Genomic DNA, 24,455 nt, shown 5'->3' on the forward strand with positions numbered 1-24,455 from the left:
GAGAAAACTCTTGCAACAAAAGGATCCACCTAATCAATCTAGGTTTTGTATCCTTCTTAGACAAAAGATATTTCAAAGCAGCATGATCAGTATATATGATGATCTTAGAACCTAAGAGATAGGGTCTAAACTTGTCTAAGGCAAACACAATGGCTAACAGTTCCTTCTCGGTAGTGGTATAGTTCAACTGGGCATCATTCAGAGTTTTGCTAGCATAGTAAATCACATGAAGTAATTTGTTTTCTCGCTGACCTAGCACAACACCAATAGCATAATCTGAAGCATCACACATGATCTCAAAGGGTAGGTTCCAGTTGGGTGCCTGGACTATGGGGGCGGTAGTGAGTAAATTCTTAAGCTTCTCAAAAGCCTCTAAACAAGCATCATCAAAGACAAACTTAACATCTTTTGCAAGCAAATTGCAAAGAGGTCTAGAAATTAGGCTAAAATCCTTAATGAATCGACGATAAAAACCTGCATGCCCTAAGAATGACCTAATATCTCTTACGGTTTTTGGGACCTGTAAAGTCTTAATAAGGTCAACTTTCTTTATCTACCTCTATACCCTTAGAAGATACGATATGCCCTAAAACAATTCCTGAACGAACCATGAAGTGACATTTCTCCCAATTAAGCACTAAATTTTTTCCTTACACCTAGTCAACACTAGTGACAAATGATGCAAGCACTCATCGAAAGACGAACCAAACACTGAAAAATCATCCATAAAGACCTCTAAGAACCGTTCTACCATGTCAGAAAATATGCTCATCATGCAACGCTGAAAAGTCGCAGGGGCATTACAAAGCCCGAAAGGCATGCGTCTATACGCAAAGGTACCAAAGGGACAGGTAAAAGTGGTTTTCTCCTGGTCTTCTGGGGCAATAACGATCTGATTATATCCAGAGTAGCCATCTAAAAAGCAGTAGTGACTATGTCCAGCTAATCTCTCTAGCATCTGGTCGATGAAGGGAAGGGGAAAGTGGTCCTTCCTAGTGACCTTGTTCAATTTCCTATAGTCAATACAAACACGCCAACCCGTGGTCACTCGGGTCGGGATTAACTCATTGTTATCATTCTGGACTACAGTAATACCGGATTTCTTGGGTACAACCTGAACGGGGCTGACCCACTTACTGTCTGAAATGGGGTAGATAATGCCTGCATCTAACAACTTAAGGACCTCGTTTCGAACTACCTCTTTCATATTAGGGTTTAGTCGACGTTGCATCTCCCTAGAAGGTTTGGTATCACTCTCTAAATAGATCTGATGCATACAAACAGTGGGACTTATACCCTTAATGTCAGCTATGGTCCACCCTAAAGCTTCCTTGTTGTTTTGAAGGACGGTTACTAGCCTACTTTCCTGGTCACTATCCAAGACGGAAGAAATAATCACAGGTAAAGTCTCAGACGGGCCTAAAAACCTATATTTCAGGGAATCTGGCAATGGTTTTAGGTCCAACTTAGGAGGCTCTTCTAACGAAGGAACTAGGGTAGACTTAGAAACTGGTAGTGGTTCGACTTTAGGTTTCCATCCATTACTAGTATCTAACAAAGGGGTTGAATCTAACAAAGCATTCACCTCATTAATCACATTATCATCATCAAAATCAATCCCAAAGTGAGCTAGGCATTTCTCTAATGGATCTTCTAACAAAGTGTTTGGTAATGACTCCTCGACTAATGTTCCTATCATGTTCACCTCTTCTATGTTCGAGTCATCTAGTTCAGAGGGTAGCTTACTAATATTAAAAATGTTCAGCTCAATAGTCATATTACCAAAAGACAATTTCATAATACCATTTCGACAGTTAATGATCGCATTGGATGTAGCTAAAAACGGGCGACCTAAAATTACCGGTATCTGGTTCTCTGGGTCAGGGACAGGTTGGGTATCTAGGATAACAAAATCCACTGGATAAATAAACTTGTCAACCTCTATGAGAACATCCTCGATCACACCACGAGGAATTTTAACGGACCTATCAGCTAACTGAAGTGTCATCTGGGTAGGTTTCATCTCACCAAGTCCTAGCTTAAGGTACACATGATATGGTAGTAAGTTCACACTAGCTCCTAAGTCAAGCAACGCTTTCTCAACACGGTATTTACCTATTGTGCAAGAAATGGTAGGGGACCCTGGGTCTTTATACTTAGGAGTAGTGGTATTCTGAATAATAGAACTCACGTGACTAGATAGAAAGGCTTTCTTCTGGACATTAAGATTTCGCTTTCGCGTACACATATCCTTGAGAAACTTTGCATAAGAGGGAATCTGCTTAATTGCATCTAGCAGTGGAAGGTTGATAGTTACCTACTTAAAAACCTCCAATATATCATTAAAATTGGACTCCCTATTAGTTGGAACTAGCAGCTGTGGGAATGGGTCTCTAGGGACAAAGCCGGGCTCAATATGACCCTCATTGGTCTCTTTAGAGACTCTATCAGTCTCCTAAGTTTCTGGTTCAGAAGGGTGAACTACAGCATGTTCACTATCAGGCATGGAAACCTTGTTGTCTATCACTCTACTACTCCTAAGGGTTTTAATAGCATTCACATGATCAGATAGTCTTTCACCTATTTCATTAATTCCTCTAGGGTTGGGTTGAGTCTGACTAGGAAACTTACCTCTTTCTATTAAAGACTCATTTATATGACTAACCTGGGTTTTCAACTCGGAAATAGCCTGAGAGTTAGCCTGACCTATTCTCTTATTTTCTTCTAAACCTTGAGCAACAGATTGCTGAAACTGCACAGTGTTACGAGTTAACAAAGCAAGAGACTCTTCTAAACTCATAATCTTCTTATCTGAAGGGTTCTGAAACTGTGCCGGAGCTGAAGGATTCTTAATGTAGACAAAACCTGGGGGAACCTGAGCATTACTAGACTGCCTTGATTCTGGCCCTTGGACCAAGAAAGGTTTGGATGGTTTCTCCAGCCAGGGTTATAGGTTTCTGAATATGGGTCAAACTTATGTCGGTTATCAAACCTAGTGTTGTTATAAAGAACATTGGCTTGCTCTTCAACAACATGACCTTCCCAAAAAGGTTCATTTCTTCCACTACTACCACTAGAATGACCTAATTCTAAGGCTTCTAACCTTTTGGCTATAGCTACTATTTTTGCATCTGACTCATGAGATCCTTCTACCCTATTAACATTTCCTCTACTTAGAAGAATTGTTTTCTGGGGTTCCCTACTATTTTCCCATTGTTGGGTCTTATCGGCGATTTCATTCAAAAATTTCATCGCTTTATCAACAATTTTATTCTCAAACCCACCTGTGCATAAGGACTCAACCATGGTTGTTGTTGAATAATCTAAACCCACGTAGAGGATCTGAACTAACCTAACCTTCTCCAAACCATGATGAGGACATTGAGATATCAAGTCATTGAACCTTTCTAAGTACCTATATAAAGATTCTCCCTCTTGTTGGGCAAAAGTACATATTTGTGTCCTAATAGACGATGTTTTATGCCTTGGGAAAAACTTATGTATAAAGGCATAAGTAAGTTGGTCATAGGTTTCAATCGACTCAGAGTCCAAACTATACAACCAAGATTTGGATTTATCTTTTAAGGAAAAGGGGACTAACCTAAGTTTCAACGCATCATCACTTAGGTTTTTAATTTTCAGAGTACTACAAACTTCCTCAAATTCCCTAACATGAAAATAGGGGTTCTCATTCTCCTTCCCTAAAAACATTGGGAGCATCTGTAAAGTCCCAAGTTTTAGTTCATAATTTGCCTCGGTTTCAGCTAACTTGATACAAGATGGAAGAGATGTCCTATTTGGGTTTAGCAAAGCTTTCAAAGTTGCCATTTCTGGCACTACCAAAGGACTAGGAGTACTAGGGGTAATTTCCTCACGAAGAGACAGATTCTCAAAACTGAAGTTTCCAAAAACGGGGCTCTCAAAAGAAGAGTCTTCGATCTCCCCGCCTTCACAAGAAGAACTACTAGGTTTGTCACTAATCAAACGACCTAGAATGTTTCTTTTCCAGGCCCATTAAAAAACTTCAGGCATACACTAGAAAAACAAAATCAAAAAGAAAATTCCTAAAAAGGAAGGGATGTTCTATGCAAACACAAACAAGGCTGACTCCACCACAGCAAACCTACTGATTTCTAGCAAACAAAAAGCATGATGGCTCCAATTAGATTGTTTCTAGACCAGCTTCTAATCCTTCGAACGGGAATTCGTTACAATTTAAGCAAACCCCTCTGGAATCAATCCGAGTCAAAGTAAGTTGAATAGAGGCGAGGGAAGCTCGGTGGAGCTTTGATACCCAAGGCCTCACCGTATTACAAGGCGGCGCAGTCACGCATTCAACTTACAGAAACCGTCAAGAACTTCGAAGTATGCTTAAAAGAGTAACCAATATTTTTCGAATGACTTTCCTGTTAAGCTCGTTACCCTATCGGTCTCGTTCTGGTCAAAATTTTAGGCTTAGGTTCGTGTTTGGTGTCGTTTTCCTAAGGCGGGCAAGAAGAGAACGGTGATGAAATCCGAACCCTTATCTTGTATGGCCATTCCTTTCCCTTTACTAGGAAATTAAAGCAGCCGTTTTCAAGTCCTCAACATATATGCATACGAAGGAAGACAGTAACTCGTTGACAGGGGATTCGCGAGTGTTTCGACAAACTTACCTCCCGTACCAGATGGGGGATGAACCTTTGTAGTCGACTCGGGCCACGACTCCTATGTCATGTACGAACCCGAGGGGCCGAGGTGATATTTTAATCACCGTCCTTCTCTGAAAACAGATTATATTTAAACTACCCTTACGTAGGGTTTAAAAAAATTAATGTCCCAAAATTTAAAGTCCACAGTCCAAAAATATAAAGTGCAAAAGAAAAAGAAAGTCTAAAAAAATAAAAATGTCTCTCTCTTTTTTTTTTAAATTTTTTTCTTTCTTCTTTCGCTCCTTTCGCTTTGCCTTTTACTCCAGTCTTTAAGTATTCACCAAAAGCTTTGGAAAAATTTTCTTTCGCTCCAAATTCCAAAATTTGAAAGAAAAAGACAAAAACCCAAAAACGTAAAGAAGAAGAAATAAAAATAAAAACCTAAAAAAAAAATCTAAAAACTCTAGCCTAAAGACAAGTCCGCGTCGGCGACGCCAAAAAATTGATGTGTTTTCAAGTTGTTGTAGTAAAAAGATTCGTTGAGACTTGTGAAGGAAGATTATTTTAGACTTAATTTTTATAAATAAAAAAAAATATAGCAAACTCGAATAAAAAGTGTTGTGAGAATCATGGAGACACTGGGGCTAGGATTCCGCTATTTACCAATTCCAAAGTGATACTAATTATAATCATGCAATTTCACACGTTCAAATTGATTCTCAACTATTGCAAAATTAGATTTTTAGAAACAACAAATGTTAATCCAAAGCATGAGACATCAAAACCCTAGGCTAAGCATGTTCCATCAAAATAAAATACAATTGTTTAACAAAAACCATAAAATCTATTTTCAATCTAGGCAAATAATCATAAATAAAAATTGCACAAATTAAAGAATTAAGAATTACCACTTTTTCATTGGAAAGATAGCATCCTCCATCGCCCCAAGGATTGGGTTTAGCTCATCATGTTGGAAACACGCTCAAAATATGATTTCATTGCTCAAAGGTGCTTACAAATGATGAAAATGAGATGAGATCAAATAAATCAGGAATTTGCAACGCAAGGGAAACGTTACAAACCCACTGTTACAGAGTACGATAAATAGTATATGCCTCTGTCACTATAGCTACACGACCCACAAGCTTCTGTCGTTCTCATTGTAGATTTTACGACTGTTTCTGAGTGTCTAATGTTCTTCATGTTCTTCAGGTGCAGCAGCAGCAGAAACGACTCTGCAACCTCTGATTTCTTCTCTACAGCTCACCAAATACATCTGTTTCCACCCCTAACTCTCTATCTCCTTCCTCGCAACCTCAGCAACATATTTATATCCAACAGGTGAAGAAAATCCTCTGTAATAACTCAAAATGATCTTCATATATCCGGCAGTGAAGAAAATATTTTCTGGAATATTTTCTTTCGATTCTTGATTCCTTCACGCGTCTGTGGATGTCAACTTCTCCTTTTTTACCTCGTACACGCTTCCAACAGTTGTTAGAGTCTTCCCAGCATGCTAAAACTCTCTCCAACTCATGCAAATCCCGTTAATATCTCCTCCCTTTGCACACACACCTCTGTTTTCTTCCCAACGATTATCCAGCCAAACTGGATCAATTCCAACGACCCTACCACGCCTGTTAAGCTAAATAAAGTATTCCCATGAAGTTTCAGCCATTGAATCACATTATAACCCCTCCAAATCACGAACTGAAAATCTGTGAATATTTTCCCGCCAAAATTTATATTTGAATTTGAAGAAGATGGGTGTTGTGGGCAAAAATGGGTGATGTGGAAAAAAAATGGGCTACATATAGCCGTGGGTGACAGTTAGCAAAAATGGGGGTCCGTATAGCAAATGTCCTCCGGGGTGCTCCGAGCAACTTTTCGAGCTGAATTTTCCAACAATATTTATTTTCCAAAAATACCTAAAAATACATAAAAAAAAATAATATTAGTACAAAAATCGATCTCCAACAATATAGACATTGAGGACAATTTAGACACAAAAATGTGTCTATCATGAGGCTTGTACTCGGTATGTGAAACTTGCTTGTACTCAGTATGTGAAACTTGCTTGTACTTAGCTTGAAGAAACTGGTTTGTTTAAGTCTCTGGGTTTTAGTTTTTCACTTTGGTGTCACGTCATATTCTGGTATGTGGATGACCTTCCTATCTTGGCGGAAGGTGTCTGGTGTTAGGTTTCTGGTTTTCTTCCCTGTGTTGTTGATATTTCAACGACCATGGGTACAATGTATTTTCCTTTGGGATTTTCTACTATGTCATTCTTAGCTATCGATAGAAGAAAAGGTTATTTCTTTTTAGTATGCGATGGATATTTATTTTATATATGAATTGCATCAGCTAAGTTTTATTTGTTTGTATGAATGGTTAGGTGGTGAGGAAAATGACGTGGTTAATGTAATTTTGTGGTATTGGACGTGTACACATGCTCTACCAAAGCAGTGGCACAACAACAGCCAGAGCAAGCCGTCAGTAACCACCAGAACAAGTCTCCAGGAAGGTCTGAATCCTATGCAGTCATAATTTGTTGTATTTAGTTGAAATTTCCATGTATATTCGTGATAAGTTGATCTCTTCTCTGTATTTTGTATCCATATATATATCTAATGAAAAGAAAGAGTCGACACAGTTGTGAGACAATTCCACAGAGAAACCGTGTAGTTTAAGATGGTATCCTTGTAGATCCTAGGAACCCTAATCTCCAGACTTCCGCTTCACCTCTGTCATCTTTTTTTTTCTTTCATCATGACTGACTCTGATCAATCATCTCCTAATTCTCTAGTTCACACCTCTTCAGGGAACCCTACCCAACCCAATGAAACCCATATCAATCCTTCAGGGAATCCAAAACCTCTAGACCCTTACATAATCCATCCTAGTGACAACCCTGCGACAGTGCTGTCTTCTCCACTTCTGCAAGGGGATAATTATGGTTCCTGGGTCAGAGGAATCACAAAATCTCTGAATGCTAAGGGAAAACTTGGTTTTGTTGATGGCTCTCTCCCTCCTCCAACAGATGCATTGCAGTTCCAATGCTGGAAGAGATGTGACGATCTTGTAGGCAGTTGGCTTCTCAACTTATGCCAACCAGACATCAGGGCTAGCTGTTTATATGCCCCCAATTCCCATGCTATATGGAAGGACTTGCAGGTGAGATTCTGTGTTTCCAATGCTCCAATTCTTTTTCGTTTAAAGTCCTCTATTGCTTCCATCAGACAGGAGTCTATGCCTGTGTCACTCTATTATACGAAAATCAAAACACTCTGGGATCAATATGATTCCCTGGTAGCTTCTACAGAGGCCTGTATTTCTGGTGCTGGCAAGCACATGATTGAAAGGATTGAAAGGGAGCGTGCCATGGAGTTTCTACAGGGTCTGCATGATAGGTTTTCCAACCTTCGCAGTCAGATCTTAACCATGGACCCTTTCCCTACTGCACTCCGTATTTTCAATCTGGTTCAGCAAGAGGAAGAACAACAACACATCACTGCTGTTTCTCTTCCAACAGTTGATGCTGCTGCACTCAATTCGAATCGCCATTTTCCATCCAGTTCTCGTTCTTCATCCAACCAAAACAAGCTCCAGCGTCCGTTCTGTGACTATTGTAACAATCTTGGCCATATCAGAGACAAGTGTTATCGACTCCATGGTTTTCCTCCCAGCGCCAGCAACTCTCTGCCTCCATCTTCCAGCAATATGCACATCATAGCAGCGACTGCAGTTGCACCAGCTGATACGTCTGCCATTCAGCATGCTCTGCCAACGCTGTCTGCTGACCAATATTCCCGTCTTCTAGCCTTGTTTAATCCTGCACCAGAGTCTGCACAGATTGACACTCGTGCCAATTTTGCAGGTATCACCTTATCCACGTCTCTTGTTGATCCATGGTTTGTAGACAGTGGTGCCACACACCACATCTGTAATTCATTGCACTATTTTAAATCATATATGCCTGTTCAGTCATTGATTCAAATGCAACTACCGGATGGATCATTCTCCGTTGTTAAGCATATTGGCGAAGTTGTTTTCTCGCCTACACTTAAGCTGTCGAATGTGCATCATATTCCTAATTTCAAATTCAATCTTATTTCTGTAAGTCAGTTGACTCGCCAAACTAATTGTGTCGCTTATTTCTTCGACAATGTCTGCTTCTTTCAGGACCGAGTAACGAGAACAGTGATTGGTCAGGCTGATTTCATCTCCGGCCTGGATCATCTCCAAGTCAATCCTCATCAGTCCTTCAATCGAGTATTGTGTAATAAAGCATCTGCCGATGTTTGGCATTGCAGGCTAGGCCATCCTAGCTTAGAATGTTTCAAATTTCTTTGTCGTAATTTTGATTATATTAAATATAGTTCTACTCACTTCTGTGATGTATGTCCATTGGATAAACAAAGCCGTTTATCCTTTAATAAAGTTGCATTGTCTTCGAAACACTGTTTTGAACTTATTCATTGTGATATTTGGGGTCCTTTTGTGACACCCTCCCTCACAGGTGCTAAATATTTTCTCACTATAGTTGATGATTTTTCACTTTGTACATGGATTTATCTCATGCACACCAAAAGTGAAACTTTTAAATTTCTCAAATACTTCTTTAATTTTGTTATCACTCAATATTCTAACAAAATTGATCACATATCCACTGACACTCCTGTTCCATTTCTTTCATCCTTACAAAGATTGCAGTCTGATAATGGCTCAGAATTTTTATCCAGAGAAATGCAAACATGGTTTCATGACCATGGTATTCATCATCAACGGATTTGTGTTTCCACTCCTCAAAAGAATGGTGTTGTTGAACGTAAACATCGTCATCTTCTTAGCGTGGCTCGTGCTCTTAGTTTTCAATCACATTTGCCAATCACTTACTGGGGAGAATGTTTACTCACGACATGTTATCTCATTAATAAAATGCCTACTCCTGTTTTGCAACATAAAACTCCACATGAAGTTCTCCTTGGTATTGTTCCTAATTACCGTCATTTACGCGTTTTTGGTTGTTTGTGTTATGCTCGAAACACAAAAATAACTTCTAAATTTGATTCACGAGCTAAGCCTGGTGTATTTTTGGGATATCCCTATAATCACAAAGGTTACATTATTTTGGATCTTCTCACAAAGACAACTTTTGTATCCAGAGATGTTGTTTTTCATGAGCATTTGTTTCCCTTCAAAGATGCTCAATTGACATCTGACAATGTAATTTCACCTTCTATAGATTCTGATGATGTTTTCTATGAGGAATTCATACCTGTTGTTCCATCAAATCATGTGACAGATACATCTTCTCCTAGTCTTTCACCTTTTTTGCAAGAAGATGATTATAATTCGTCCACACACACTTCGAATGGTTCTTCTTCTCCTGAGAATGACTCTCATTCTACATTCAGTTCTCCGGGCGTTCCACCTGACACAGTTGTTTCTCCTAATCCTATTTCTGCCACTGAGAATGTTTTACGCAGATCCATCAGAGAACATCATCGTCCTTCTCACTTGAAAGATTACATTTGCTCTGTTAACAAAGGTTCTTCCAACTCTCTCTATCCTCTTACCAATTATATTTCTTTTGATAAATTCACTCCGCAACATCGTGCTTTTCTCTCTTCGGTCATTGCTAATGATGAACCACGATCCTTTACGGAGGCCATTAAATCTTCAGCGTGGCGCGATGCCATAATTAAAGAACATATTGCTCTCCAAGATAATGATACTTTTACTATGACTACTCTTCCCCCTGGAAAATCTGCCATTGGTTGTAAATGGGTATTCAAGCTTAAATATAAACTGAATGGTGACATTGAACGTCATAAAGCCCGGCTGGTTGCCAAAGGATACACACAACAAGAAGGTATTGACTATCATGATACTTTTGCTCCTGTTGCTAAATTAGTCACTGTTCGTGTTTTATTGTCTATTGCTGCCATTTTTAATTGGCCTCTTCATCAATTGATGTCAATAATGCGTTTTTACAAGGGGATCTCCATGAAGAAATCTACATGAAACTTCCTCCTGGTTTTCAGAAAAAGGGAGATACTCGTGTTTATAAGCTCAATAAATCTCTGTATGGTCTTAAGCAGGCATCTCGTCAATGGTTTGCTAAATTTTCTACTGCCTTACTTGAGGAAGGTTTTCAACAGTCTCGTGTTGATTACTCTCTTTTTCTTTTTCACAAAGGTGCAGTCTCTATTTATGTTTTGGTTTATGTCGACGATATCATCATTACAGGTAATAATGACTTGGCTATTCACGAACTCAAACATAAACTAGAAGCCAAATTCTCGCTCAAAAATCTTGAGCGTTTGCAATATTTTCTGCGAATTGAAGTTTCTCGTTCTCCAAAAGGTATTTTCCTTGGACAACGTAAATATATTCTCGACATTGTCCAAGATGCAGGTTTTTTGGGCGCTAAACCTGCTGCTTCTCCTATGGAGCAACACCTTAAATTATTACCGGATTCAGAAAATCCTCTACCTGATCCAAGTGTCTATCGACGATTAATTGGTCGTCTACTATATCTTCAGGTGACTCTCCCTGATATCACTTATTCTGTGAATTATTTAAGTCAATTTCTGCAACATCCTTGTTCTGGTCATTTGGATGCTGCTTATCGTGTGGTTCGTTATCTCAAAGGTACTGTTAGTCATGGAATTTTTCTCTCTGCAACTAGCTCTCTTTCCCTAGCTGGTTATACTGATTCAGATTGGGCAGGTTGCCCAATTACTCGTCGTTCTACGGCAGTATATTTCACAATGCTGGGTGCTAGTCCTATTTCTTGGAAATCCAAGAAACAACCCACTATTTCTCTTTCTTCTGCTGAGGCAGAATATCGATCTCTCGCCAGGGTAACTTCTGAGTTACAATGGCTACATTATTTATTCACTGATCTTCGTGTTAATATTCTGAAACCAATCCCAGTCTATTGTGACAATCAGGCTGCTATTCACATTTCTGAAAATCCGGTATTTCACGAACGAACTAAACATATCGAAATCGATTGTTATTTTGTTCGCGAAAAATTGATCTCCGGTCTCATCAAACCGACCCACATTCCCTCTGCAGCCCAATTGGCTGACCTTTTCACCAAACCACTTGGTGTGGATCACTTTCGCCATCTTGTAGCAAGTTGGGCGTTCGGCAACATCATCCTCCCGCTCCTACTTGAGGGGGGTATTGGACGTGTACACATGCTCTACCACAACAGTGGCACAACAACAGCCAGAGCAAGCCGTCAGTAACCACCAGAACAAGTCTCCAGGAAGGTCTGAATCCTATGCAGTCATAGTTTGTTGTATTTGGTTGAAACTTCCATGTATATTCGTGATAAGTTGAGCTATTCTCTGTATTTTGTATCCATATATATATCTAATGAAAAGAAAGAGTCGACACAGTTGTGAGACAATTCCACAGAGAAAACGTGTAGTTTAAGATGTGGTCTGGTGGGAGAATCAGCAATCGGTCAGGCAATGAACCTAGGTACAGCGGTGGTTTGAATATGTTCCAAAAGGTGTAAACATCCATGTCCGTGGTTGACTTTACCTAGATGCTGTATCAGTTGCTCCGACTGAACTCTGCCAACTTTACAAAATCTACTCCAAGGACTTCATTAGTGTAGGGACTTTTTGTTTTGTTGACATTTCAAATTCTTCAACCGTCGCGGATCTTGTGAACAAAGAACTACATGGCCTTACCGGCAATTTTTCCTTCTTCACTGAAGAGGTAATTAGTGAAAATGATCTTAGTGCATCCGATTTCCACCTGTGGAAGATGGTACAGCCAGATTCGTGGAGTTTCTCCAAGATATAAGGTAAGCCTCATTTATAGGTTTTTATTTGTGGTTACTTGTAAGCCATAGTTTTGAGTTGCGACGAAAAGGTTCTTTGTGATGTTAATTGAGTTGTTATTGTTGTTGTTGTTAAGCATGACTCTGTACACTCTGATTGTGATGACCAAAGGTTAGCTATATAATAAATGTTTTCCCGTAGGTTACTTGGAGTTGGTATTTGAACATTTTAAAAGAGTTTAAAACCTTCTTATTTGTTAATTGCGATGCATGGACATGTTATGGTGCAGAATTTGTATTAAGTTAATCATCAAGGTGTCAAACCAATATTTTCTAACCATTAAAACTTAAATTTGAGATCATTTCTTCTTTATCAAAGTTATTTTCTCTGTAAAAAAGCAGTTTGGAGGAAATGGATATGAAAGTTCAGAATTGAGTGATATAAAGACATCAACAAGGTCAGTACTAAATAGTTTTTTTCCATCTTGAGTGTTTTAACTGTGTTGATATGTTTTTGTCATTTTCTTTATGTGTGAATCCAGAATTGATTCATGTCGGGCAGATGCAAGCAGCCTTGCAAGTACTGCATGATGTAATCACCTCAAAGAGGTATCGTGCGTGGTAGAAAATACTTGAGCGTATAATGTTCAAGGATGTTGAACTCTGTGTGGAGATAAGGAGGGGTCGGTTCGCAAAAGATGGACTGATTCAGTACCGGATTGTATGTCAACAAGTTAATGTTGGTTCGCTGGAAGAGGTGATCAAACATATTTTGCATCTTTCAACTAAGAAAGCTGAGAATGAAAAGAGCCAGGCAGAGGCATTGGAAGAAGCTATCGACGTTGATGACTTGGAAGATGATAAGAGGCATGAAGACTTTATGCGGAGCTATGTTGGTGGAGAGGAGGGCAAGGATATATCTGACCACGTGCTTGTTACTCCATGGTTCAAGTTTCTATGGGAGACCTAGAGAACGATTCTTGAAATTCTCCGTAACAACTCTAAACTAGAAGCGCTCTATGCAGTAAGCCATTTGATATTTTAATCAGGTTTGATTCCTTATTTGTTGTGGGATAATTACATCTTAGTCTCTAGTGTGGTGTAGTCTGAAGCTTGTTATAACTTAATTTATTACATGGAATTGGAATGGGATGTATTTGAGGCTTAAATCACCTTAGTTCATTTGTTTCATGTTAATAGAACATCTTATCAGTGTTTATGGTCATCTCCGGTATTCAATTTTGCTCTTAATATACCTTGCAGAAGCCGTTTATCTCCTTCGCATTTTTCATTCTTAATGAGTTTTGAGTCTAAGATCTGACTTGTTTTCTTTCTATTGCATAAATGACTTCCCACCGAGCATTCCAGTTCTGTAAGCAGTACAGGAGAACAACTGAATTGCGTAGACTTTGCGAAATAACAGAAATCATCTTGCGAATCTTAACAAGTACAAGGACCAGAGAGATAGACCTGACTTGTTGTTACCAGAAAGCTTACAACTGTACCAAGGATATTGATGACGATGTAGTTGAATTGTATTGCTTCATTTAGAAGTTTTTCAGTTCGTATGATTTAGGTAGAACATACTTGTTCTTATTGTTGTTTTTTTCTCCCAAATCTTTCTCCGGAAAATCTTGGGTGTTTGGGTTAGTGAATGCTTATTATTGTTTGTTTTGGGGTTTCAAATGCATAAATAATAAATTTGAATGTGTATCAAACGATGATATTGAACATTAATAAAATTTAAGGATTGATTTGAGTTAAACTCTAGTTCTGTTAAATGATTAATTATAGGATCAGGATGACCTGAAACTGCCGAGTAGTCCTTAAATAATTTTTCAATAAGATAAATCTGATAGACCCTATCTAGCCTCTTCACATAATCAAGGATTTCTGGTCTACCTAAATAGCTATCATGAACTCCGGTAGCGATAAAACATCCTCGCTTTGCATAGTGCTTGCTGCAAAGTTCACTTTTCTATGAGCAAACTAGTACATATTTTCTTTCAGACAGTCGTACAAAATATAGTGGGTACCTCACTAACATGGTCGTATTGATTAAAATGGGCATCTTGTATCATGGTACTGTAAATATAATGGGTACTTATTTAATAGGGTCAAATAATATAAACCGGATACCTCTATAAGAGGGTCTCAAGATATTTATTGGGTACTTCTTCAAAAGGGTAAATTAATATAATTTGGGTACCTATCTAATACGGTTGCATATTACTTAGGTACTACATACACCAAATGTTTAGACATCTTTGAAACGCTTGGAAAAAATGTTACAAGGTATCCTCAAAATCCTTATATGCTTATATGCCAGCCAGCCTCTCCCGTGGATGAAAACCCATGCTCGTCACAATAGAGCCTTGGTTCAAGCTCTCACTACGACTTTAGGAAGGTCGCCTTGCAAGTTGAAAGTGGAGGGATGTCCCACACTAGACAATGACACCTACGAAATGGGTTCCAGTAATAAAATGAGAACGCATAAAAGAGAAAGACGAAGGAAAATTGTTTCCATTTGATTGCTTAATCATACCTCCTTGGAAGACCAGTAGGAATATGCTTCATTAATTCGTCAGAATTAGCCGACTGATGATCCATACGTGGAGCACTTGTAGGAGTTCTTCGATGCGGCCTTATGGATTGGAACTACAGAATTTAAACATGACATTTAACTATAGAAGTTAGAACACTTCTAGGTTGGGTTTAATCTATAACTCCAACAGCCTCCCTTAAACCCAAACTAGAAAGAACGTATTCTGCATTGCCCCTTAAACTGGTTCAGTTTGAACATCTGCAACAATTTCGAGCATAGTTAATCTTGCTTGACTGTTTCTCCTCCCTTCATATATTAGTACGGCATTAACTCACTTGCTGGAATCACCTTGGGTTTTTTTTCACACCTTGATTATCGACGGATACCTGGATGAACTTGGTTCACTGCTACTCCTGGTTGTATCCTGGGCTTCTAACTCTCTACCCGAGAGACATACCAATACTGCTGATCAAACTGTATGCGTCACACAATCCGAACCTATTTCTTAGGTTCCAATTAGTTTCTAAACAAGCTTCAACACCCTGTTTTTCACCAACGACTCACAAAACTACTTGGTATGCAATATCGCATTCGTTTCCAGCAAATTTGATTGCTCAGAAAGTTTAACCTGAATAAAGAAGTGCACATAATACATTATAGCATACCAAGTACTTTACAATCACAATCCGTGTCAAATAACTCAAATCTAATTGAATGTTTTGGCATGCTTATTCTTCAGTTAATTATAAAAGGAGATTTAGTTATAATATAATTATACAGACTTTACAAAAAGCAGTTGGAAGCAATCAAATAAGAATATTATTCTAGGTCTGAAATTGATTAAAATTAAAATCATAGTAATTTCTGAAAAAAATGTAACAAAAAAAATAAGTGTGACTGTCGGGTTAAAATTTAAGTGTAAGAACTTGTTTTCGAGCAATTAAGGTCTGATAGTGGAACAGGTCGAGTTAGTTGCAATAGCAGGGATTGGAAGAAGGTCATCATTGATTACCTGCAAAATTTTGACTTTCTTACGCAGGTCATGAACTAACTTTGTTGTCGGCCTTGCTTGAAGCTCTTTCTTGATATTCTCGATAGTGATGTCTTGCGAATAGGCAAGAAAGCTTACAAAAGTTACTTTTTTCTCAATATTCTGAAGGTACACAAGGTTTTAAGGGTCTAAAACTAGCATGGACGAGGCACGAAAATTGAGGGTGGCCAAACTGCATCTCATAAGATACAATACTAATCAAAATCAAATCCAGTATCAAAAGCATTGCATGACTGCTCAAAAATTAAATTAAATAGCACCTTTTCCCTTAGCAACCCATTTCAACTTCTTGATATCATTAATGTGTTTCTCTCGCTCACTCGACGATTACTGGTCTGTGCTACCGAATCTGACCACTGCTAGGCCTACGCCAAATCCGTCTATCAAGAACAAGAAAAAGAGTAAAATGAATTATTACCCACATACGAGAAACCACTGATACCAAAAATGCTCCACTTCCATGACCCAGAGTACCAGTAAATGGCGTACACAACTTCTTGTACCCCTACTTTAGCTACTTCACCTGACCTCTGTTGGATGAACAATGCCAAAAGTCTATCCACAACAAGTTTTCTTTATCTCTTCAAGGATAGTTTCTGCCAACATATCTTTGCAAATAAACAGTGGAGGAACCAGGATTGAAGACTGGGGGTGGTTTGGAAAAAAAAATTATGCACTTGGTAAAAAAAATATTTTTGTGGTGCAAAACTAATACCTATCAAAAGAACATCGGAAGTCCTAATAGAAAAATCATATATAATGTCCCTTTTTGACAACTTTTCCAATATCAACAAAAAACTAAGGAATCATCAAAAGAAAACCACAAGCAACCGATAAAAACAAATACAAATATCGCAATTGCAGTAGACTCCAAAACATAAGCAACCTAATAGTAGTGGCAGAGGGCTTATATTCTCCGTGTTTTCCAGGACTATACTGCTGCCAATTGGAAAAATGATATCATATTAAGTACATACGCCCTTCTAACTGTAATTCAGATGAGCAATTCACTTAAACAGATTTACATATCAAAGAAAAAATATTTAGATGAGTAATTTTGTCAAACACGACGAGTGCATTCAATTGAAAAACATCAAATCCAGCGACATCTGAATACTTAAAGGAATCACCTAAGAGTATGTGCTCAAAATTCGGAAGAATTACAACTGTAATGCATGAAAATTTGGTATCTCGAGAAGGCCGATATCAAAATCAAATGAGATCAATCCAAAGATATTAACTACGTCAGTAACATTACATTAGTACTGGCTACTGATGGATCAAACAAACCTGTTTTCACGAAGTGACAAGTCAGAAGTATTCATGAACCCTTAACAATCTATTATCACTTGATTGATTTCAAAGATTATCAATCAATCAACACTAGCAACATAACATCCAATTTCCAATATCCAACAAAATTCTCAACAAGATTCCCTACCCTTTGCTGTTACCTTGGCTTGACACTATGCTGGGTTTGACGACATTAAGCCATTATTTACTTCCTTCAAAAAAAAATTGTGTTTAATTGATACATCCGCATACAACTGCATCAACTGTACTGTGTACCAGAGTAGTTAACCTGCATCAACTGAAAATTCACAGTACATACCTGTACCATGTGGATTTGATGAATTCATGTCCACCGGTATCTGACTCTGCAAACTTGCACATGAAGATGGTGAAACAGAAAATGAAGACAAAATTTGGAGAAGAGATACGGGATACATAAGCTAACCTAACTAATCTGTAATTGCCGATCATTCTGATAAAGAAAAAAGAAAACTCATCTCAACACCATACCTGTATAACCTAACCTAACCAGGGATAATGAACTAACCCGACCAGGGAGGGCAGGTTAGACAAAAAGCGGGTTTCGTTAACTCACCTGGTCGAGCGAGTCCAACTCGCACATTGTTGCACCTTTTTCTTGAATTCCCCCCTGGCTGCACCTTTCCACGGAATAGTCAATTTGTGTGACCTTTGCTCTATATTTGTTAAGTACTTGTTGCAACTATTCATTCCCAATACATAATTTCTATTTTCAGTAAAGCTATTGTGTTCGTTAATTTTCTATTTTTTCACTTAATATTTGTAAGGATACTTGCATTTTGGGCTCGGACAAAGTGTATACACTCACTATCTAAACACCCTTATCAAAATTAAGCGAAATTATTTTGACAGATAGTAAAATAATTCTCACATTTGAAAAATCTTGGTTTCTGAGTTTATACATTCGTGTTTAGTACTATTATTATTGTGATTAGCATTTTTTCTTCTTTGGGAAATGATCGAAGAGAGACATTTTTCCATGTACTTGATTCAATATTTCTGTTGTTTTTAGTGTCACAAGGACCAACAATTTATACGGAAAATGGGTCATTTGTCCAAAAAAACTTAAACCATGGTTCAAATGAACGAGTAAAAATTAGTATGGGTGAAATGGCCAAAAAAAATTTAGCAGGATGAAACTGGATTCATTACGGCTTAAACTTAAAAAATAGCAACGATGAAACTGGATGCATCCTAATATAAATTAATAATAAGAAAATATATTTGAAAATTGGTAGGATGAAACTGGTTACATCCTGGCTATTTTTATATTTTTGTCCATTTGAACAGTATCTTTTTAATTTTTGGCCATTTAAACAGTATCAAAATGTACAAGTCTTTTTTATTCGGAAATTATTAATTTTGGTCTTTTTAACAAATTTTGTGCAATTTATATAATGTTTCTTGTTCTTAATAAAATATATATCAGTTCAATTAGACAAAAAAGAGTGCACTCTGTTGGGATAAGGGGAAATTTTAGAAAGCCACCGAATAATCTCTAAAATATTTGACATTCTGGCACCACCAATGTGTTCTCAGAAAATAAAAATAAAATGTACCACTGGCAGGCAACAACAAAGTTAGTCATGGTGGAATGAGCCAAAAATAGACATCAGATAGAGCATGGAGAAGGATTACTGATGGTTTCTGAGTTCAGTGATGATGACTACCGGCCCAAACAAACTTTGCTTCTTCCAACACTAGTTCCTTGCCTTCCCTGAAATGCCTATGTATTTTCGAATCACATCCCATGATAACGACTCCCCGGCTCTTCACAGCTTTTTATTGACTGAATTATGCCAAGCCATCATTAAGCTCAAGTGATATTCCACTTGCATAACATCATGGGTTGGTAGATTTACAGCTTTATAAAATCGGAATCAGTTTTTTGGTCTATTTAGCCAGTTTGGTTTCACACTCCCACTGCAGTTTATTTTACTTGCGGTTCCGCTCTCACCTGATTGCAAACTATCCAGTAGTATTTGTTTAAAATACTGGCCGATATCGCTGTAGTGATACTTTTGGGTGTTGGTGCCAGTGACTGAGTTTGAAACCCGTTGATATCTTAATTCATGGATCAAAAAGAATATGAAAAATAGTGTTACGCGTCATTTGCAATGCAAACTATTATGAACATTCCACCTTCTTCTTTTTTGTGCCCTTCTTTTCCTTGTCTGCCAATGGCAAGTACATCACTACAAAGAAAGTAAACGGATCAAGCTTCAGTTTCTCCTCTTCTCCCTCTTATGTAACTTCGCATAGAATCAGAGACGAGACGGATGGATATGAATTGAATTCATCAAATCCAGACGGTATAGGTATGTATGTTTATTTAATTTTTCATTTATATCAGATGGTAGGGTGATTGTAATTGGAACTTTTTTGTGTTTGAAACCCTAACCCTCTTTTTACTGTCAAAAACCTAAATTCCCGTGGTTCTCCTATAGAATTCATTGGGTTCATATCCTCATAATAGTTGACGGTGGGGGAACTGAATTGTATCAGATTGGAGTTGTAGGAAAGCAAACACTAACTCGTGTGTAGAAATACTACTCAGATTCGAAAGGAGCTACAAGGTTCTGATTTTGCTTAAGAAATCAAAAATCACAGATGGGGGTCATACCAAGATTCTGTAGACTGTAGATGCCAATGCCTTTAGGGTTTGGGATATCAGCTTAAAGCACCCAAGATTGTAGGAAGTTAGACCCTAATGGTATTGTTGTTCTTCATCAGAGTGATATTGGTGAGTATTTGAGAATGGAAGATGATCTTTAAATTTAATTTTAGTGAGGAATCATGTGTATTTCTTGTTTTGGGTTTCGGGGTTTTGAGAAAATCTGGGTTATTAATGGATTATCCTATGTTCTTGAAGAAGAAAGCTTTACCTTCTACGCTGCCGTTTCTCAGTAATGTGAAATGCTAAGCAGGCACAAGCATTCAATATTGGGTGTTCAGAAATTATATTAAGAGAACCTTATGTACACATTTAGGTGCAAGCAGGCACAAGCATCTAAATCCTTTATGTCGTATAATATAAATTAGTCTGGTAAAATGGTGTGTGTATTATGTTTTTACTTTCTCTACCAATCTGCATGTAGAAGTACTGGATTTCTTCAGACAAGCAGATTTTCCTGCCTATGTTGGCTCCAGGGTTTTCTTTTATCGTGATACATTGGTTGGTGCGTTCTTATGGTGACATAATTGCAATCTCGGTAGTCATGTGTTTATGGAGACAATTTAACTCTTTCTTTTTTATTGGCACCAGGGTCTATCTTTCCCCATATTCAATCAGAAAGCAAGTGGTTGGTGTGTGTTTTGTCTGATTGAGTTTCATTCCCATCCCAAAAATAGATGATAGGGGATGTCAAAGCAGCAGCAGTCCCAAAATGTTACAGTCATCTAAAGCAGGTATATTTGAAACACAAAGCAGCGTCGGCCTCAATATTTTACACTCATCTCTTGACAGATATCCTTGAGCACATGATAACCTATCTGTTACTTAGATGAGAAGAGAATTGCGTGTTCACTTTGACCCAGAAGATTAATTAAGTCTATTTTGATTGTCAGTATGAGTATGATGATTGGCTTGCTGCTGAGAGTGTGTCATCCATGGGAGGAGTGAAGAAAACTAATTATGAATATGTATTTTTGTTCCGCAGGTCTTTAACAAGATCACCCTTTTTAAAACCTCCTTCCCTACCTTCTTACTTCAATATTTTCTTTTCAATATTTTCTTAGTTACCTCCTGTTTATTCTGATACTCTTTCTTGTTTTTGTTTCAGGTAGTTATTAGTGATAGACAGACACAAGGAATTTGCTTACTACTGCTGAGGTCGGTTCTCATAGTCATTCACAGAAAATGTTTTCAATTATTCCCACTCAATCTGGTTTCTTGCTGATTTTACGGGTTTCTTTGAATGAAACTAACTTTAGGTATGATCTTCTCTTTGGTTTCACTTCACAGGGTTGGTTGCTGCTGGAAAGAAACCCATGGCATGGCATTGAAAACTCCACTCTGAAATTTGATTTCGAGGTTACTACTACTACTAACTTGCCCTTCTCTTTCAATATTCTTTTGTGTATTTCCTTGACTTTTATTCTTATGGTGTTTCTACTTGATTGTTGTGTTTCACGTCTTGTCTTAGATCTGCTTGTTGCTTCAAAAAAATTGGGTTAATGGCTTCTTGTTTTGTGTTCTGCAGGGTTGTTTCAGATTGTTAATGATGATGCTAGACAGAGATGAGGATTGTTACTACTGCTCGTAGGTCGAGTTTGGTAGTCATTTGTTCTTGAGATAATGTTACTCCATCCGTCCCACTATTAGATGACATAGTTCAAGTTTGCACAATTCTTAAGGCAAGGAATGAAAAAGAGTATTTGTTAAGTATTTTTTATAATTATACCCTTATAGATAATAATTTGTAAAATTTAGAATTAATTTATCTCTCAAACTATATCACGGATTTTCGTAAACTTTGAATCATTGAAAAGCATTTTAAAACACCTACGTAACGAATATAAACATGGATATCAAATTATACATATTTATTATACTACTGATAATCAATTAAAAAGATAATTTTAGAAATATCCATTGTTTAATGAGATAGGTCAACTAATAGTGAGACAAAATTTTAATCTAAGTAGGTTATCTAATAGTGGGATGGAGGAAGTATTATTTTATTGAACTAGACTTGTTATACATGCAGTTTACAGAAAATGGTGAATTTCACATGAAACTCTACTCTGGACAAAGACGAGCATGTTGTTTTAATTAATGCCGAAGGTTCAACACCTGCTTATTCAAAGAGTTGACAAAATGGATTAAATCGGGATACTTTCAGTATGTGGGAGGTGACGAATTTTCCTTTTCGGCGTATATTGTTTTAGTTTTCGGTACTAAAGTTTTATAAGTGCTTATGAAATTCTTACCTGAAAAATGTATTATTCATGTATGTCATGTGTTTTTGGTTTATGCGAACATGGGTGTCAGGAAGACATATGATGTACTGTGGCGTGTTTGATGAGGTGTGTCCGCGGTGATGTTCTTTTACTAGACATGTCAGGCAATCGATGGTGTCATTGTGGTGAGTATCCTAGCCTTAACATTCAGATTAGCTGTACGATTTGTTTGATTTGATTGAACCTAATAAATGAAACTATGTTTTTTACGTGTTTTGGAGAATCAGTGAAAAATGAAACCATGTTTGATTTAAATGAACTTAATAAATAACCATGTGAAAAACAAGGATGAAGTTGTATCTGATCATTGAAGGTTTCGACTGATAGCTGGATTTGTTTATTAAAGAAAGCTTGACCATTGCAAGGTATACTAACCCCTTTCCTCAATTTATATCATTCTTTACAGTTTGCTGTGACTTTGGATGAATTGCGAACAAAAGAGAATCAGGGAGATGATATTGCATGTTGTTGTTGCACTCATCTCATGTCAAAGACTGTATATGAGGATTATATGAATGACTAAATACAAGCAAGTACGCCATGTTACTTCCTGGGATCACCAGTTTTTGGCGTTCAGTCATTGTTAAATCGTTTGCTTAGGTTTTAATGTTGTATTGGCTTTAGCTAAACTGGTGTGATTGAGATGATTGAGAAAATATACACTATACGTATTTCAAATTGTAATCTTTACTATGAACTTTTCAAGTGTATTTTCAATATTAGAAGCGAAAAACTACGGAGAGTATCGTTGTCGACGAAGCACGGCATAATGCCACGTGACTTCAGGACTAAAGACCCTTGTGTACACATTATTCATTTATTCATTCATGCGTACTTCTACCTCAAACCAGATTTCCATCACCTCCTTAATCTACCAGGTTGCACAAATATACCCACGAAGCGAAGTCTTATTGCATTGGAACTTAAAACAATGTACTCAAGGGTTTTTATGCTACAGACTGCATTGGGTACTTGGTAAAATTTATACTACCATCAAGTGGGTTACCCATCATAATTTATAGTACCTTCAAAAATAAGGTACTGATTGAAATTTATACGATCATGTTTTGAGGTATCCAATATATTTTATAGCACCGTTTTCCTTATTAAAGTGAACTTTACCGCAGAAAATATGCTCAAAAAAGCATGGTTTCTAAATAATGTTGTCTATGATATCTATTTATTTAGGTAGTAAATGAATAAGATCGAAGTTTTTTTTTTTTTCTGTATAACATATATAATCAATACATAACTAGTACTTCGGATTTTTTTTGAACATAGAATGTACTACATAAATGCAAAAGGAGTTTTAAGGTACAGACGCAGTTGTACTCTTCCGAAATAAGGTACCTCTGGCATAATATATATTGGGTACCTCTTTATTAGGTACTTCTCCAACAGTGTCAAATAATATAAATTGGGTACCACTTTAAGGGGGTCTCAAAAATTTATTGGGTACTTCTTTAACATGACAGAATAATATAAATTGGGTATCTATCCAATACGATTGCATTGGGTACTGATACATACACCAAATGTTTAGAAGTCCTTTATGTGTACTGGACCCGGTGGATATTACGGGTAGTACAACATTAGCAGAAACCAAGACATCAAATTGGGTTAAGGGTAGTATAACATTTACTAAAATTATTACTGGTAACACACTTTAAGAGCCTCCCATTTTTAGGGGCCACTCGAAAGGATTTAGGGGCCAACAATAAAACAAAAAAGGTCACCCAAAGGGAAAATGTAGCCAGCCCTTATTTCGCGTAATTCGTAATGGCGAAATTACCCTTATATATTCGGAGGATATGATAACATTGTTATCCTCCGATTGCAATCGGAAGTCAAAATATTACCCAGACTTCCGATTGTAGTCGGTGCAGTATTAGAATGATTTGTGTTCATTAATCGGGAGTGTACACAGCCAGCCATAACCACTTGTTCGTGTTTTGGATGCAGCGTTAATCGGGAGTTAAATATATTACAAAACCTACCGATTATAGGTTGCCCCAAATTCAAATTTTGAAAGCTACCATAATCGGTAGATATGCTAAATACAATACCTACCGATTATTGGTTTCTCCACATTCAACTTTCGTCAAATTAGCCGTTGGAGTTTTTGGG

At 37.5% G+C, this 24,455-nt stretch overlaps 1 protein-coding gene, 3 long non-coding RNA genes and 1 pseudogene across 5 annotated transcripts; 3 read left to right on the top strand and 2 right to left on the bottom strand.

Annotated features, from left to right (window-relative positions):
* The window catches only part of LOC113291359, a 34,743-nt pseudogene extending 27,361 nt beyond the window's left edge, over positions 1 to 7,382 (bottom strand).
* Positions 7,383 to 10,654: 3,272 nt separating this feature from the next.
* Positions 10,655 to 13,029, top strand: LOC113291360 (uncharacterized mitochondrial protein AtMg00810-like). Its single transcript, XM_026540902.1, has 3 exons — positions 10,655 to 11,617; positions 12,841 to 12,896; positions 12,981 to 13,029. The coding sequence occupies exons 1-3, from the start codon at positions 10,655 to 10,657 to the stop codon at positions 13,027 to 13,029; spliced, it is 1,068 nt and encodes a 355-aa protein (XP_026396687.1).
* A 1,497-nt stretch (positions 13,030 to 14,526) lies between these two features.
* On the bottom strand, positions 14,527 to 17,807 carry LOC113288997. Its single transcript, XR_003330798.1, has 4 exons — positions 16,295 to 17,807; positions 15,996 to 16,206; positions 14,984 to 15,611; positions 14,527 to 14,896 (listed from the first exon to the last, which is right to left on the bottom strand). It is a non-coding gene; the product is annotated as an uncharacterized LOC113288997 (long non-coding RNA).
* Positions 17,808 to 19,322: 1,515 nt separating this feature from the next.
* Positions 19,323 to 21,861, top strand: LOC113286081. Of its 2 annotated transcripts, XR_003329097.1 has the most exons (6): positions 19,323 to 19,684; positions 20,632 to 20,774; positions 20,934 to 21,025; positions 21,149 to 21,198; positions 21,331 to 21,399; positions 21,569 to 21,861. It is a non-coding gene; the product is annotated as an uncharacterized LOC113286081 (long non-coding RNA). The 2 variants fall into 2 exon arrangements; XR_003329096.1 differs by lacking the exon at positions 20,934 to 21,025 and having other exon boundaries at positions 21,569 to 21,835.
* Positions 21,862 to 21,950: 89 nt separating this feature from the next.
* Positions 21,951 to 23,045, top strand: LOC113286082. The gene is made up of 3 exons (XR_003329098.1): positions 21,951 to 22,220; positions 22,360 to 22,453; positions 22,735 to 23,045. It is a non-coding gene; the product is annotated as an uncharacterized LOC113286082 (long non-coding RNA).
* Positions 23,046 to 24,455: the final 1,410 nt, after the last annotated feature.

This window comes from Papaver somniferum, chromosome 6 (genome assembly GCF_003573695.1).
Source record: "Papaver somniferum cultivar HN1 chromosome 6, ASM357369v1, whole genome shotgun sequence".
In the NCBI taxonomy this organism is placed as follows: Eukaryota; Viridiplantae; Streptophyta; class Magnoliopsida; order Ranunculales; family Papaveraceae; genus Papaver; species Papaver somniferum.

Bases quoted from the DNA above. Each gene is read 5' to 3' on its own strand.
- LOC113291360 (XM_026540902.1), top strand. From the start codon at position 10,655: ATGAAACTTCCTCCTGGTTTTCAGAAAAAGGGAGATACTCGTGTTTAT. The intron at 11,618-12,840 runs GTATTTCACGAA...GTAAAAAAGCAG, and splicing joins TTCACATTTCTGAAAATCCG to TTTGGAGGAAATGGATATGA. The intron at 12,897-12,980 runs GTCAGTACTAAA...GTGTGAATCCAG, and splicing joins GATATAAAGACATCAACAAG to AATTGATTCATGTCGGGCAG.